The sequence below is a fragment of the Atractosteus spatula genome, chromosome 21, assembly GCF_055471065.1.
Source record: "Atractosteus spatula isolate fAtrSpa1 chromosome 21, fAtrSpa1.hap1, whole genome shotgun sequence".
Lineage (NCBI taxonomy): Eukaryota > Metazoa > Chordata > Actinopteri > Semionotiformes > Lepisosteidae > Atractosteus > Atractosteus spatula.
Window position 1 is genome coordinate 3,847,967 of NC_142726.1, and position 18,663 is coordinate 3,866,629.

At 37.0% G+C, this 18,663-nt stretch overlaps 1 protein-coding gene across 1 annotated transcript in view; it reads left to right on the forward strand.

The window, feature by feature from the left end:
* LOC148817012 (solute carrier family 66 member 2) overlaps positions 1-12,157 on the forward strand; it is a 45,673-nt gene extending 33,516 nt beyond the window's left edge. The window contains exon 6 of the mRNA XM_088939224.1: positions 9,504-12,157. Within this exon, the coding sequence (XP_088795350.1) occupies positions 9,504-9,678 (175 nt within the window). The 3' untranslated portion in view covers positions 9,679-12,157. The remainder of the gene's footprint in view (positions 1-9,503) is intronic.
* Positions 12,158-18,663: the final 6,506 nt, after the last annotated feature.

Below are 18,663 nucleotides of genomic sequence, written 5' to 3' on the forward strand. Positions count from 1 at the left end.
CAGATGAATACATTAGAGGCTAAGACTAGACAGCTAGCCGTTATCTAACTAGAGCTCTAATTCCATTCTGAGCTCTTACATGCATCTTTATTTCAAAGTTTAGTGGGATCAATTCACTTTTTTCAAAGCGTTCTTTAGCATTCTTGCTGCTAATAATCAACTGACCTCAAAAAATGCATTCTTTCCAATATTACAACATTTGATCAATGGAAAAAGTATGCTTTTATCTTTATGGATTCTGTGCATATGGTTTGGTTATGTGTGCAAGAGAATGCCTGCCCTCTGATGTTTTCTCTTTAATATAGGATGTTGTGGTGTGATTTATAATGTAGAATGGCAAACAATCGGCCCACAGGATCTGTGTGTGCTTTCGGGTTATTCCTTTAATGTATTTTTCTCAACCTTCTGTTTTGATCTAGACTCTAGTCTCTTGCCTCCACCTGTGTACTGTACAGCTTTTAGCATCTAGCATCTAGGAATTCTTCCTAGGCCTTGAAACAGGCACCAGCCTGTACTCTTGGGAGAGCCCCCATTCAAAGCACAGCAGCCCCTGCTGGTTTAGGCCAGATTGGTACAACTGGAATAGATATTTTCTTTCTGATTACCACCCTTGTGAGCAGTTGTCAATATTGGTTACAGTTAGGTTCAGCTATTTTGCTAAAATCTTTCTACTTACCCTCAACCTCCTTTCTGCATTATTTGCCGTATACCGTGTGAAATTAAAAGAAAAATAATTTACACCAGACTATAAAATGGTATATCTTTTGATACTACAGGTAATGTATCCATCCCAAGTGCAACATCAGATTTAATAAATGTCAGAACTTTTCTTGTAAAACTGTTGATTTAAGTTGTCTGCCAAGGAATCTACCAGTGGTTTCATAGACTTCGTCATCCATCAATCATCAGAAAGCTGTCTCACAACCACTGGACACAAGGCAGTGTCAGACTACCTAGTTTTAATTTAGCTAAATAAATCGAGGACTGTTTCTAATTTGCATCTGTGTATCTGCTCCCTAGTTTAATATTGTATAAATCAGTGGAAATTCTAAATTGTAGTTGATGAAATCCTGTATTATCTCTTTTCAGCAATATTTGTATAATACGCATTCATGCATGTTATTGTTAAGTGGTACAGAAACATGAAAGGGAATATATGCCCTGAATTGTAAATTTTGAATTAAAGACATTAAACTTCTCGGATTTGTCTTCAAGCACTGCACTTACAGTAAGTTCCTTATCATTTTACACTGTTGTGACTGGAGTGGCGCCACTCTGTGAATATGATGGGTAATGCTCTCTTTGCTTTGCATAATCCAAGGCCAATGGTCAAGGACGCCTGTAATATTTTTACTTCCTGTCCAACCGCAAAATCTTTCTTTACACTGTAGTTAGTAAAAGGGGACATAAAAACATGAATGCAAAAGAATAATGAGGTACAGTAGGCAGAGAGTGTCTAATTTACATTCTGTGGGTTTCACACCAATTTAATCACTAATGAAAGGTGCAACAGGCTCCTTAATAAGAACGGCATTGATTTGATTCTTTGGAGTCAGGGTGTAGCACTCATTACCAATGTTCTTGGCATTGCCAGGGGTGAGAAAACAGAGTCCTGGCAGGATTTCAAGCTAGTTTATTTTATAAAGCTGCAGGAAATCCGCAAGGTAATTGAGTTCTGATGCACTGCCCACATTGATCCATTCTATAATAAAAGATTCTATTATAATATATAATAAAAGATTCTGTTGAATAAACGCCTTAAATATCTACCTGTTTGAAATGTGCACAGTACAGAGAATTAACTGGAGCTATTTGTTGTGCGACATACATTATGACATTGTGATTTCATTTTACAAAGTGTCTCAGAACTGAAGCTCTTGAGATTGGTGGATTCACACTTTATTCGTGCAATTAATTTAAATTATATTAGTAGTACATCTTTCGTTAGAATAGGTTTACAGGGCTGCCATTAAAATCATTTAAGAGAAAAGTGTTTTTTTTTTACTTTTCCAATAAGAGCTATATATAGTTTCACATTTAATAGCTTTGAAACAAGAGATTCCTGCATATAGATGTATTAAGTAATTTTTCTCATTGGTGGAAAAGAAACCCAAGTCTCCACTATCATCTTCTCAGTCAGGAGAACTGAAAACTTTTTGAAACCTTGTAAGGTCAAGATAAGTTTCCCCTGTGATAAAACATGGACAAGAAATCAAAGATGCTTTCTGTTCACACAGAAAAGAATTTGGCAGTATGAAAAACGTCAGTACATTATTTCAAATTATCGTACATAAAAACTGCAACCACAGCATAGCTGATATTTTTCAAGCAAAGAAGATATTTTCTTTTTTCACCTACTAGGTGGTTTATTGTATAACAGTCTGAGCTGTTGGAAGAACATAAATAATCCCAATTTCAAGCACACTGATTACCTGTGCTTCATACTTTATGAATAATCAGCATTTATCAATGCCTCTGAAGTTCAGGAATGAGTCCAATCCATCCCCTACCCCGTCCTCCAAATGTAATTTTCTGAGTGCACCCATTCTCAAACATGAGAGATCTACATCTCCAGACCAGGCATAGATATTCCCCATGTTAGTTCTGCTACTTTGGCGCCTGCGGGAAATTGCAGTGCTGTTTTTAAGTAATGTGCAGGCTTGCTTGCTGGTTTCATCTGCTGACAGAACTGTAATCTCTCTATTAGGCCAGCAGTAACTCACTGCTTTGATTCCCCCAGTGTATGAGAAACTTCCCCATTTAGTCTGCAGAGGCTGTTGCTAGTAGCTGTCATCAGTAACAGGGGAGATGGGCTTTATTGCTTGAGCTTGGATTGATTAATCAGGGGAATTCATTACTCCTTCGGAGGAGAGTCTGTTATGAAGGTGTATATTTTGCTTTAGAGTTTGTTCACGTTGTTTAAGCACCAAGGGAATTGTGGTATAGTGATGCTTTTTGCTTTTTTTTTTATCTTCATTGTTCTGAACAATTCATCTTCTTGGTATGCCTTCCACTTATCAGATTTCCACTTTCATTTCAAAATAAGCTTATAATCTCATTCTTACGTACAAAGCTCATAGACAGATACTCCTAAAATCCCAATTACTGTCAAGTGTTCTTATCAGCATTTAACCGACTTGGAATTCATGGAAAGCAATCAACTGGATGAAAATAAAGGGAGCAGAAATAGTAGACTATGTTGCTAGAAAACTATGGTACTTGATTGTTTGCAAGATTGACCATTTGTCCAAGCCATACTGAACAGAAACGCAAGCAAGAAAATGAACTGGGAACTGGTAGTTCTAAGTACAGTACTACTCATGCAAGAATGTTGAGAGATTTTCCTTAGATCTTTCTATAACAGGTTCTAGAATGGACATGCCTATTGTGGGTGGATTACTGAATAGTTGTACTACTTAATTTGCTTCTTAGTATTTATTGGAAGAACACAAATCTTGAAAGATTTATTGTCAGTATAATGGATGCACATCTATATTTAAAGCCCTTACAATGCTGGGTATTTTAATGTTAACACCTAACTTTGGTATGCACTTGTAATACGTTTTTCACTGCCAAGAAAAAAACTGTTACCAATTTGTTTTTACTATTCAGGTTTGTCAGACTCAGAATATTCAAATCTTTGCACAGGTTTTACATCTGTTGGTGTTAGTTCTTAGGGTAGTAAAGTTTCAAGCACTGCATCTTTGTTTGCAATTGTTTTCCAGACTTGTACTCAGTAGATGCTTAGACAGTATGCTTAAATGCATATGTATAACCTCTAGTCATGTTCTGTGTGTAGAGGCTAGATGAACCATCTGAGTATTTTAAAAGCCCTTGACAGATCAACCAAAAGGATTTATTTCTAATGGTAAAAGAGATAAAACAGAATTACCCTTTATACAAAGGTTGTAATCCCTGTTTCTCTGCAATGCAATGGCTAAGAGCAAGTTTAAACTCCAAATTGGAATTACTGGTGGATGGATAGTGTCCTGAATGCCGTTTTGACACATAGAAGGCTTTAAAATCCTGTGGTTTCATGGAACTTATAAATACCCTTCTAAACCTAAACAGCACAACCTTGGAAGTTACCATTTTTGGTCATGTTTTATCAAATACTCCAAGTCTTTTTTTGTTTTTGTACAGTGCTGGACAGTATGTTGGCAACTTGACAAGAATGTCAAATTCAGTTGAAAATATTTAATATCTGTTTTTTTGCAGTCTCATTAGTCAAAACAATGCTCATATTTGTATTGGAAAGCTTTTTTTTCATTTTCCATCCAGTAAATGTGCTGGGCTGTGATTCATAATCAGGGTCTTTCATTTAATTTTTGAATCATTATTAGACAGATTCTCCACTCCTCTCCTCCATATAAAGCTTTTCTTTTCATTAAGTGCATACATTGCACTTTCCCAAGTTCAACTTTTTTAAGGCTTATAATGTAATACTTTCATTTAACCTTGTCTGAATGTTGGGAAGGTGACCTGTATTTTCCTTGTACTGTAACTGGAGTCCTAAACTGTCAAATACACGCTTGTCCATAGTTTTCATTTCTTATACTTTAACTGAAGTTGAAAGACAGCATCTTTTATTGAGATTGTGTAGCACATTCCTTCTTGGTGAGAAAAGAAGTCCTTTAACGGACCCCAAATTCTTAAGATAATTAGAAAATCATTAATAATGACACTTTTATCAAAACTACTTGCTTTTGTACCCATTTATCTAGGAGCAATCGGTATGGGTGAAGTGTGGTGCTCAAGGGTAAAATAGTTGTACCCTACCTGGGATTCGACCCCAAGTCCAGGAGTCTAACCACTACTCTACACTACTACCTTTTAAGATTCTCTTGAATTAACACAGATCTATTACTACTTTAAATGAAGAGCGTATCATGGCACTATTTAAGAAGCAGAAGGATCTTTTCAGGCAAAATAAAAAAAACTCAAAATATTAATGCTTTTAGGAGTCTGTCAAACCTATTCGCAAAGAACAGTTAACAAAGAACCATAGCTCCCAATCTTTTTTCCCCACTCATTGCTTTTGATTAAGCCCTCAATGTACAGTAGGAGACTTAGGGGAAGTGTGTTCATCGGGTTTCTGGACATTTAGGTGCTTGCTGACATTTAATATTACTGGGTCTTTTTTTAGTCTTGGCTCATGTTGAAAGACCTCATTTTCCAAACTGGCAACAGATCTATAAATTTCAGCTTCTTTATCAACATTTGGTGTATTGAAGTGGAACACGAACAGATCTCGCATCCTCAAAAGGTCCTCTTGAAGCTTCAGGCTGTGCATTGGATTACTTGATGAAGTTTAAAAGCACATTAAACCCAGCCATGCAGTCATATGTCTGTAGCCTGCATGAGTGTCTCTGAGATTGTGTTTTATATCTGCTACATACCTACAGTGGCATACCTTGGGTTCATTAACTTTTATGTGTTAAATTCTCATTTTTAGCAGGCTACCCATTAATTGCTCACTGTTTTTCACATTTATTACCTCACGGTATTGAACAAATGGTCTTTTTGATGAGGTGCTAAGCATTTTTGAACTGATCTGAGCACTATATAGATATATAGAGAGGCACAAACTATCTTTCACGTCTTCCATCCATCAGAAAGCCACTTATTTCTTGTCGGGGTCACAGTAACAGAGTACCTCTCCCAGAAGCATAACTGCGGGCACATTTCAAGACAACAGTTAGCTTAGCCAGCGTGTCTTCAGAAAGCAGAAAAAAATTCACATGGACATCTCCACAAAGAAGGAGCCCTTGTCCGCAGTCAATCCCAGGACCCAGAAACAGCGAAGCCCTAGTGCTCATTGCAATTTCTAATTTATCTTACCTAATTATAGTGTTAGAAATACGCTTTTTAACCTGTGGCTGTTACTTTCCATGTTTGCACACAACATGTGTACTGGGGGAATGGCTGTGCACATGGATACGGGGAGTTGGAGGCCAGGTTTCTTAAATCTCACCAATCCGTCTTTCAGAATTGTGGCCCGTGCCACACTGAGTGTCTTAAAAGCGTAGATGACAGCTTTCAATCAAAAGACATCTGATTAGCACGTTCCTTGAGAATATTTCTCCCTTATGTAACCCCCATAGGGAGACATCAGATCAATAAAGAACTGTCCCTGTAGCCCACTTTAACAGCTGTGTGGGACAGATACACCGGGCTTCATATCTCTGAACAAATTTTCAATCAATCAGATTTTTCATTTAGTGTCAACTATATTGTCTTTTCCCCATGTTCTGGAGGCTCACTGAGGTGGAGGGGTGCAGCAGATTGCTTTTTGCTCACTTTAGATAAGGTACTTTCATTTACCCTTCTCCTGGCACTTCTTCAAAGCCAAATTTGGAAATGGAAAGTTTCACAGTTCAGGTTTTCATTTGAGCTAAGTGACATCCACAGATTCTACTGAGAGGAGAACGCGGAGCAAAATTTCAGCCAAAATGACAGGCATTAAAAAAAGCTTTGTGTAAAATGGTAATGACAAGGTACTTGTACTTATCCCTGGGCACAAGGACAAAACTTAAAGTGCCTGTTCATTAGAAATAAAATGGAACAGCCTTCGTAATGTAAAAAAAAAACATTGCTACCTATTTATGACTTATCGGCATACATCTTTGACTTGTGCAACACATTAAGTAGCACCATACTTGTGCACATCGTGATCCATGAAAAGAGCCAGCATTTCATTAATGATGGTCAAAGCTTAATGTTCTGACTATTTAATTGGTCACCAGCATTAACAGAATTATTTAAAAGCACACTAGATTTTTCTTATTTGTAACATTTAATTAAAATCACACTTCTATTTCAAATTCGCAAATGCCAAAACAATTGTTTTCAAGTTTTTTGTGCCATTTCTGATCTAGTTTATTGTTGGGTAAAGTGAATGATGCAGACACGACAGCAACTAGGATGTTTCTGGAGAGAACCCAGGAATGAATAAGAAGTTATGCAATGAAGTTTAAGGTTTAAGTTTTTTTTTTTAATTATCTAAAGGAAGAGCAAGAACTGGCTGATTTTAAATGGCTCTATTTACATAATTATATATGTCGCTGAGGTATGCTCAGTCGCTATAGATGTGTGTATTTTGAGGTACAGGTACATAGTGTGCTGAACACAATAACAGAGAATGAGATGGCTATTGTATACCTGGTGTCCACAGGGACTCTATGAAATTGAAACACTGCAGGCATCTCGGTGTGCACAAACTATTCAAGCAACTGAAAAATGGGTTTACCTCCATGTCCTGTCAGAATTAAAAGGTACTGCTGCTCCATTCCAAATAGGAAGCCCATTCTAATCAACATGTTAATTTTTCTTTGATTTTATGGGAGCATGGTGCCATAGAAATTGATTTACAAGCACAACTTCAGGCAATTTGCACAAGAAGCCAAGAACAACTAATCTCAACTGCCTACGCAGTGAATTATAACCACTTAGCAAAAGTTTTGAACAGTTTTTTCCTTGCAAAGAAAATAAGTTGGTTTTATCATATTATTGACTGTATTGACATGAATTGTCGTCTTTCTTTACTGTTTGTCTCCATTAAGAGAGGAAACCAGTACTGTTATATAACTATTACTGTCTATAGCGATATACAGGTATAGTATTTATACTGTAAGTACACATTATGCATTCAACAATACTTTCTGTTGTAGTAAGGATATTATTCACTAAAGAGTGACAGATGGACAGATGATGAAGAAAATTAACTTAGTTTTTCCCAACAAAAATAACATTAAAAGACCCTTGTTCTGTTCAACGTAGATGAATTATGAAGTTATCAAATTATGAAGTGTTTGTCATTGATATATAAAATATGATTTGCCGGTATGTCATTGCAGTGATCTGTGTTCTCCCTTGTTAGGAAGGTTTGTCTGCATTTCTGAAACGGTAACTTTATGACCCAGTGTTGTAGTCACATCGTATTTCCTCCAGAACTTCACATTTGCTGGTGCCTGGTCGTGTGTTTCAATTTAATGCAAACACGAAGCGTGCCGTGAGGAAATAAAGTGGCCCTCACCAGTGGCTACTTAATCATTTCTGTGGAACCGATGTGAGCCGTAAGGAGACTTGTCAGGTCTTAGTGATTCATTGCGGGCATTGGGATTTTGTGCAGCTGGTAACGACTGACACATTCAACTTCATTATGAGATCCTGCCACTAGAGACTCTTTCACTGCCCAGAAATATTGAGGACAACTATATCATGTGCCTTTTATAACCCTCAGGCTTTCTCCCATTGTAGAGGTGCCTTTAGTAGTTAATGTGTTTCATAAACCTATTCTGTGAAGATGCAGTTTTGCTCTGGGGGGGGGTCAAGAGACTAGTTAGGTAATCTTGTTTTCAAGGAAACTATCAGAATGACCTTAATTTTTTCTAAGAAAACATACCCTCTGGTGCCTTTCTAAGGGATCTCATGATTACCATGCAGAAGAGTCAATGATTATGACACTTGTCAGACTATTGTTGTTTATTTTCTTGAGTAAAAGCCGCAATGGAAAGGTTAAAGAGTTCTGCTTACAGAGAAATTCAACCACCTAGAATAGTATCTTCAGAAACACACCTTAAAACGGGTGCAAACTATTCCCAGACATGCTGCTTCATAACAAATAAATGAAAACTGTATGTATATATATACTGTATATTTTCTGATAATGCTTTACTTGAATGTGGTAAAGCTTCATGGAAGTTACATATGCTGCAATAACATTCATAATTCTTCATAACCTTTGTTACAGAAGATACTGCAGAGACATACATACAATAGGTTTTATGTATATTTTATTAGCAATACTTATAATTACATAAGTACTCATAAAGACCTAAATAATCACATAATCGTAAACTAGTATGAATGTTGTCGTATTGTGCATAATGTCTATGAAGGTGTTACACTGGCTATAAAAGAAGGCCTTAAAAAAACAACCTTTTCTCTCTGCATGAAAGTTAGACTTGCGAGTATATCTACCGGCTGCATTACATGTGCTTGTGTCTGCTCTGTTTTATCCTTTTATTACAAATTACGGTACCAACACATCATGCCTGCCATTCTCAATAGAAATGAATATCTGACCATTATCTGACAAACATGCACAAAACACAAGTGTGCAACAATAAAACCACATCATATGAAAATAAGATAGCCACTTACTATGTTTATCACATTGTTACTCTTTTTGGTATCTATATCAATAATATATACTATAATGCTGTCTGAGGAATGTCTCGTTAGAGAAGGGCCTGTTGCTAAATGCCCACAGCTGCTGCTCGTTAGATCACTTAATTCCTACAGCTGTGGTTGCCTAGCAACAGGCCCAACTCTAACGAGAAGTCCCCCCCCCTCGTTATGGCTACCTCAGATAGCATTACAATACCTAAAATGACAAAATCAAACAAAGTGTAGTGTTTCAGACGGAACTTTTTTTTAAGATTAGCTCTTAATTTGAATAATTCAGTAATTCCCTTTTTTTCCCCCATTTTCTTTTTCAGTATAAAGATGGTGTTGCTGTGGACAGCTGGAGACGTCTTTAAGACAACGTATTTTGTTGTCAATGAGAGCCCTGCCCAGTTCTGGTTGTGTGGTACCATGCAGATCTGTATTGACATAGCCATTCTGCTGCAGGTGTGCTATTATGGACAAGATGCTCACACAAAGTATGGCTGACTCCAAGAAGCAAGAGGACACCAACTACAAGCATACAGTATTTCACACCACTTACGCCTAGCAAAGACGACAGCCTCTTTCTAAGTCAACATGGAGAGTCCTTATGGCGTCTTGACAAGTTTTAAAATTCAAGATGTTGATATCTCAGGGGTCCCTTATTCATTGTATTCGCATTTCCAAAGTCAATCCCTCAGGCAGCAGCAAATGTTTTCACCTCCTTGCAAGGCTAACAGAATTCTGATCATAAACAGCTGCTGGACAGTCAGTAATCGTTTTTACAAGAATGTTACAAGTTTACGAAAAGCCTGTGCAAGCTGAATCTAGTATGAGTTCCAAACATTTTTAAGAAAATGTAGAAAGATTGGATTTTTCCAGTTCTAGGTTTAAAAAAAAACGTTTCCGTGTTGCATTCACTGCCAAATAATAATATTGTCCTGGTTTGACAGAGCAGACGTGTAGCTGAGAGAGCCAGACAGAAGTCTCGGAGTAGTTCTTGTACTTGCAGTTCTCTTCTTCAGATTCCATTACTGCTTCTTATTATAACTTATTCAGATCACCATTTCCAAGCACAAAGTGCAACAAAATGACCGTGAAGAAATGCCCCAAATCAGGTGTTTCCTGAGTTATGATGTTGCCACAATCTTAAACAATTTTGACTTTTTATCATGTGATGTCTACAACGAAATGTATACTTTTTTAACCAGATTATTAAATTGAGAACATGTTCACGTTTACAATGACGATTAACGTGTTAAATCAGATTCAGACAAATCCTAGTGCAAAGTATTTATATAATTAAAAACCATTTGGCTGAAAGTTAGATATTTGAGGTGTTGGGTTACAGAGTTCCTCACAAGTTAAATGTACAGTATTCAAATATTTTAAAATGAAATCAGGAACCTAACAAATATATTGGATTTATTTTAAAAGTGTAGTTTTAAAAGAGCTAAATGTCTTTAGCTTTTTATTTTAATATGTGCCCCTAATCACAAAATCCCGAGATAATGTAATGGAGTATGTGCAGGTTCTTAAGCAAAGTTTTTTTTTTTCTGGAACACATTGCAGAATTCTTCCAAAATTAATTCTAAGATGTACACACATTATATCATTTAGAAATGACCTAGAAAATGACATTGTACTATTTAATATCTCACCTCATAGGGTGGTAATGTTCTGGGAGAGACACTGAGTGACTCCTTGCCAATGTTCATTGTCATTTTGGTTGGCAGGAATTGCTGGGACACAGTGTTCTGCTCTACACTTGTGTTGTAAAAACACCATCTGAAAGACTGCATTGTTTTCTATTAGTTTCTATTAACACGCTTTGCATTTTGATAGCTTTTTTTGTAGCTTAGGCTTTACTCTCTTTGCACGTCCTGTGCGTTTCACCACTCTTTATATGGTGAGCATTCATTATCCAGCTGTGGGAAGCGTGTTGGGTGTCATTTCTTATCAGTTACCAGACCAAGCCGGTGCACTGTATGGAAAATCAGGGCACAGTACATTACCTGATGTGTATGTGAAAGCATGTTTTCTCAAAGGGAGAGTATTTTTAACCTACTGTACTATACCTAACAAACCCTGTTACACTCCCATAATACTAAATGTGCATGTCTGTGCGATGAAAAGAATGAAAAGTATTTATTACTCTATTGTGTGAATTATATTGATAAAACTGCTTTAAAGTTATTGTTTTCAGACACAGGCCCCAATTGTCCCTCTTGTGATTCTCGAGCAAGTTGCCCTACACATTTGCATGTATTACTGAGTGGCCAGTTTGTCCACAAGGAAAAGAGTGTTTGATTTCTTATATTCTATGTAGTACAATGCCCCACAACCAACTGTAGGAACTACTAGTAATTGTGTAAATGGGCTGATCCTATATAATGCCTTTATTTTATGACGCTAAGAGATTTTATTTATTGACTGCAATAAAAATGTCTTTTTTATGAAAAATAATTTTGTACTTGGCAGGAACATTCATGTGGTGAAGCTGTTTATGATGCATTACTGATTTTAAGGAACAAGTAATAGGTTTATTCCATGCTGAAAAGAGAAGAAAGAAAACAACGTTTTGGCCGTGGAGCCTTCTTCAGAGAAGAACGGGGGCCAATCAAGGAGCCATCTAAGGCCATTATTTAAGGAACCTAATAATTCAGTAGCCTAGTCTATTCAAATCTTACATCTGCTAATACCTGCCTCCGAAGAGCTGTAAGAACGCTTGCTGTACAATTATGTTTGAACATGTACAACTGAGATTATTTCTGTAGAAAAATGCCTTTTTAAAAATGTTGCATATAACTCTGAAATGTGTTTAAATACCCACAGGAAAGTAGCTATGGAAGTGCTTTAAGAAATAAAATGATGTGGATTCAGGGGACGAAAATCTCAAATCAGGACAAACTTAAAAAAAGATGTTCCTGTACCAAAATGATAATGACTTGTACCATATGTAAATTAAAGAGACTTTTGGAGTTCAGTGTAAAGAGTAAAGTGTCTTTTTATGCCTTAATACTGTAATACTGTAATTCAATTTCTCTACTCCCTGATGTTTTCTCTTACTGGACTTTTGTACTGAAGGAGTATTCCAGCTGCACATTTAATCTGAAGCAAAACAACATCAACAAACACAATAAAAAAAAACTTTGCAGATTTGACATTTTACACATTCCCATTAACATCTGTGCTACGTAATAACGTACTGGCGAGACACTGGGGCCTGCACTCCGATTAATGGAAATTTTGTTTTTAACTTTACAGCGACGCATATCGTGAAGTAAAAGTCTCAGTGAAACTAACTCAATTAACATGTGCCATAAATCTCATGGGCACCAAGCAATATTGGAAAAAGAATGATACCAAAAAAACACAGTTATTCTTCCTATAGATAGCCAATCTACACACGTTTGACTGTGGGGACAAATCTTATTTCATTATTGTTTTTGCAGTTTTCCAGTCTCTAGCAAGATGAGCCTAAAAGATAATACGAGGACGATACCTTCACCCAAAAGGACAGTAGTCTTGGAGGTTCTCTTCAATGAGTCCGTGCTACACAAGTCTGTGGTTTCTTTGCAATTGCCAATCTTTTCTAAAGATCACTGTTGCAATTATGTCAGTTATTAGCCCAATTTTTAAAAAAAGACTCTGTTAATATTTAGGAAAGTAAGCAAGTTGAAAACAAAGTCAAGACAAAAAAACAGTTATACTGTACATATAAGAAGAATTACATATACTGTATATATATTTAGGTGTCCATTACAAATGTCGTAATAATGGATTTGTCTGTTTCATTCACTGACTATACCTTATGAATTCAATGTTTTCCTCTTTCCTTAAAGAAACCATCCGAAGGAGGTGATCCGTTTCATTTCTGTGAGAGTGATTTCCTGCCATTTTCTTAGACGTGTCAACTCTGACAATATGGATGACAATTAACCAGCTAAGTTGAAAACATTAGAATTTTTTTTTAAAAAATTAATTAAAATTAAAAGTAGCTGCAACAATCTGTTACATTTTCTTGACTTTCTTTTTTTCTTCTTTTTCTTGAATTTGAATTAATAGCTATTAGTGTTCAATACTACACTTTGTTCAATTAATTCTGTGGTAGTGGACATGATGTAAAAGATTTATATAAAAATGCCACAGCTTTTAAGTTCTTAGGTCTAGCTTACCCCTCCGGTGGGAGGTATTAAATGTTATGCTCGCCACATAAATTATACAGTTGATATTAGCCCATGATATCTTCAGATTTCCCATAAATTGACAGATTATACATTAGTAATGATGCACCACATTAGCGCAGTTCGGGATATTTATCCTTGACACTGGTCTAAAGGTTACTAGCTTCTACATGTTAGATACCGGGCGAGGGTATCTAGTATAGACGCCTGGGTAGGCATATCCACCTAAACGCACTGTATGTACTGTATTTGCTTTAAATGAGCACTTTTCATTACCATAAGCAACTATTTTTAACTGGTTCTCAAAATATCGTAAATGCAAGTGATCTCCAAAATCTTCTAAACCATTAAGTTTGTTTTTACTGCAGTGAAACTATTTTGTAATAAACAAATGCTGAAATAAACAATGCTGAAAACAGCACTTCAGGAAGAAACTGCACAACCGGTGAATAATACAGGTTTTTTTTTACCAGCAAAATCAAAACACAACACCATGGACTATATATCTCAAAACACAAGACAACCTAAGCTTTTCAGAACTGTTTCTTAACTAGATACATCAGCATAAAGCAAATGAACCTTTTTTCCATAGGATATGCATCTCGCGTTTCAGTTTAGAGAGGCACCAAAGTATATAGATAATTTATCGGTTCTCCAGCAAAATGCAGGCGCGAAAGCAACAATTCCCTAAAACACATAAAGAACGTTTACCCTTACCTTGAAAAAAGTGCTTTCCGTTTACTCCAGATATTCGCAAGTTTATAAAAACAATACACAATGCAATTAAAATGGCCCTTAATTGAGACTCCCCTAGAAGTTCAAATCTACCGGCTATAGAAAAACTCATCTAACAGGTTGAAATAGCTGTCACTCAGCGATTTCTGACCATTCACAGACCTAAACCCTCCCCTCTATAGCACGCAGGAGTAGTGTTTTATTTGATTAAACCTGTTTCCCAGAAGTACATAAATACCACAAAGGTGCAAAAAAAAAAAGCTAAAAAGTGGCAAAAACGCTTTTGTAACTTTGAAAACTCTAAGTAGGCTCTTTAGAACTGGCAGTAGTGAAATACAACAGTGAGAATGGTAAATAATTTATTCTTTTCATCATTTCTATTATTTATTTAAATATTTCTGGAAGGTTGAGAAAACCAATCCAGGTCCTATCTTTCTAATAATTCATGCAAACAGTCCATCGATCCAGGAGGACATTGACCTTGACTTCCATCTGGGGTAGGGGATGGATTAAGGTTAACGGAATCATAACATGTCAGCTTTCACCCTGCAGCTCACAACTGGCAGCCCCACTGAAGCTCAGCAGGTGTGAGCCTTGTCAGTACCTGGATGGGAAACCTCCTGGGAAAAACTAAGGATGCTTCTGGAAGAGGTGGTAGTGGGGCCAGCAGGGGGCGCTCACCCTGTGGTCCATGTGGGTCCTAATACTCCAGTATGGTGATGGGGACACTATACTGTAAAAAGGTGCTGTCCTTTGGAAGAGATGTAAAACTGAGGTCCTGACTCTCTGTGGTCATTATAAATCCCAGCAAGTTTCCTCAAAAAAAGTAGGGGTATAACCCCAACATCCTGGCCAAATTTCCCATTGGCCTTTACCAATCATGGCCTCCTAATAATCCCCATCTCTCAATTGGCTTCATTTTTCTGGTTTTCCTCCCTCCTGATAGCTGTGTGGTGAGCGTACTGGTGCACTATGGCTGTCATTGCCTCATTCAGGTGGGGCTGCACGTTGGTGGTGGTTGAGGGGAGTCCCCATTACCTGTAAAGTGCTTTGAGTGCATTGTCCAGAAAAGCAATATAGAAGTGTAAGGAATTGTTATGACTGTATTATTATTATAACAAGTTATAACAGAATGTTCAGGAGGAAGGTTAGGTTGTAACTCGCAGTTTCGCTCGCCTGCATATATGTCTCGCGTCTGGGACGTTCTGTAACCCATCTCTCTTGTGCCCCTCCCACCACCCCATCTACACCTTTGGAGAAACTTCCTGACTAAATCTTCACAATACAGAAAGGGGTCTGGTCAGCCTCCCCCTCACAGCGAGGATGCCAAAATTCCCTTGGCCAGTCGAGCTACACCAGATAAACTTGTCTTTATTAGGATCAAGCCAAACTAGTGAATACATATTAGTCACTGATAATATGGGATGCAGCAAAGTGGGTCATTATCAGTGGTATCAGCTGCAGCCCTCTTAGGGGAAAAATGTAATTCCATTTCTCTGTTCCCTCATGTTTTCTCTTACTGCTCTTTCGTACTAAAGAGTTTTCCAGCTGCACATTTAAACTGAAGCAAAACAACGTCAACTAATACAAACAAAATACATAAAAGTTCTGAAAACTGGGACAAATGGTACTTTCATTTTTTGCAGATTTGACATTTTACACATTCCCATAAACATCTGAACTATGTAATACTGTGCTTGTGAGACTCTCCGGCTTGTCTGTGTTGGGACTTGTACTCTAATGCCAATTTTGTTTTTAACGTCACAATGCCGCACATTAATTGTGATGCAAAAGTAAGTAATTCTGAAGTTAAATTCCTTGGTTGACACTAATTCTCCCAGCACCACTTGGCTAAATCAGGAGACCAATGTTACGGGCATTACTTAAAAGGCCTCCATCCCAGACTTGACAGTTTCCCTCAGCAGTGATGAGCAAAGATGGCCGCCTGCTAATTGGGGAAACTGGACAAGTAATTGGCACTCAGAGGGAGTGAGATTCCGTGTGTGAGAAAGGAGCTGTCAGGATAGGTTCTGTGTGGAAGTAGACACTCCTGTACAAAAAGAGCATGTCACTTTCTAGCAAAATACAGTATGTCCATAATATTCTGAGATCTTATGAGGTTAAGTTTATATAAAGAGGTGCAAGAACAAGCCTAAGTACCTGTATCTTAAATTACTGAATTTTAACTCCAACCCACCAGGAAAATGATATTTTGATATATTTAATATAATTGAAAAAGTAACTGTGATGAAGCAATAATCCTTTGCAGTACTGTGCTCCAAGACGGGATTTCTTGTTGATGTATTCTCAGTTCCACCTTCCCCTTGCAGAGGCAGGGGCCTTGCTGTGTTGGACAGGCTCCCAGAGTGAGCCTCTGGCTGTCCCAGGTGTCCCGGAAGGCTTGTAAAGGAATATTGATGGAGCCTCCCTCCCGCAAGGAAACGTTCTCTCCAGATTTATGAAGTGGAGCCAAGAACGTGAAGGCTGTGGGTCATACGCCTTGGATAAAAAGTATGAAGAGATCAATTAGATGCATTTATAACTCGCTGACCTAATAATAAAGGGAAGAGAGTTCATTGATATTTTTTTAAACCGCATGTCTATGTCTATCATGGAAAATGATCTATAACCATGCATCTTCCAGAGAGAATCTGTCAATGTTATTGTTTTTCTTCGCTATTTATTCCAGCTTCTGTCTTATCCTGTTGACTGAAAGCCAGACAGACTAGCAAGTACTCTAATAAAAAGCAGACTACAGTGGATGGCTTCATTAATAAAAAGTGACAGCTGAAGCAAGGATTGATGTATTAGCACAATAGGCCTTTCTATCATAGAAGCCTATTTAAAGCAAGCTTAGTTTCATTAGTGAAGAGTACTTTAGTAGTGGCCTCCATCGTGTGCATAAGAAAACCAGACAAGAAGAAAGCTGGGCTAGAATAAAAGAGACCTGCGAAGAGAGGGTTTCTGAATTCTTTGCCATAGCACAAAAAAATAGTTATTATTCTACCCAAATTATGCTATTGAAGGTAATTTATTACCAAGTTAAATTACTAAAGTAAAATAATACAGTAAATTGTTCATGCAGGATATTCTGAACATGTTGTGTCATGTCAAGCACATCCAGATTTCAAATCTCTTTATGAGACTGAAAGTCCTTTTTGACTTTAGGTAAATCAATCAGTTTACGATTACTAACAGTTTTCTATTTAACCTTATCGAAGCCTTACCTTATTTAAGATGGCAGGTTTGCCTAAGGGATTTGAAAGAGAGCACAGTTTGGAGCAGTCAATACTGAATCAGCATACAAATTTCATTTGTTGTACTAACATTTCATAAAGTTCTTGTACTATAAATCTAATGTTTTACTTCCAGTTTGTTTGTAAACCTGAAATATTTCAACCTTGACTATGTTCTATCCTGATATAAGATCTCAGGTGGGCAGAACAGAAATCAATAAATTGGTTTCAAATAATCACAATCACAGAGTGTTTTCTGAAATATTAAATGGTTATTAGTAGATATACATTTTAAATCCTGGGGTATAAGAACCACAGCTTTTTTTATATAAAAAGATATAACGACACATGGGTCTCTTATCTTCTGCTTTGTGTGACACAGTGATAATGCATTTTTCATCTCTTTCCTAACCTCATCTGATTAATCCAGTTTCCTAATACATCATAGCTTTGGTCAGAAATTCACAGAAACATTTATGCTATTCAAAAATATTTTAACATTGTGTCCTGACACTATTGCTTAGACAATATATCTCACTCCCAACAACCCAGAATTTTACAAACAACCCAAATGTCAATGAAGTGAATTTGGTCACTTATTCTGTATTTGAGTCTGAAATGAATCCTCCATTTACTACAGTGTCCAAGTCAGGTGTATTTTTGATCGTTACAGCCTGAATGACATTAAACATAATGAAGATTAGTATTACATAAGCCTGTCATAGTATGACAAATCATCACACCAGCAAAACTCCTGGCCATGTGGAAATAACACCAGGAATGCAAAATTTTCAGCAACTCTTACCAAAACGAAAGAGATTTGCTGGGATACGTCGGCATATTTTTAAAGACAGGAAAGAAGAGAAAGGGAAAGCAATGTTGCCTGTTGACATAACGAATGTCAGATATGAATACATGAGATGGTTGGCATGAATTGCACTGCATCCTCTGATATATAATTAATTTAGTTTTCCTTATTTATTATTTTCCTTTTGGTATTTTCATCAACCAACAGTGGCATCTTCAAATAAGATTTTTTAAACATGCCAGGTTTTATAAAAGAGACAAGGCAGAGGAATATGGGATGTGATTTAAAAGCTGACAGACCAGGAATATTCCATTTAAATGGTAGGCCACACACTTTAACTCACTGTAGAATTCTACTAGAACACTTTGCAGTAATATACGTGTGGTAGTAATGAAAAGCATACAGGGCGGACCCCAGACAGGAGCCCCCAACCCTGAAGAAAAAGTAGGGAAGATCATCCAACCTAATGCACAGAGGCTGCTAACTTCTTTTAACCTGTGACTTAATTAATCTTCAGTGCACATAC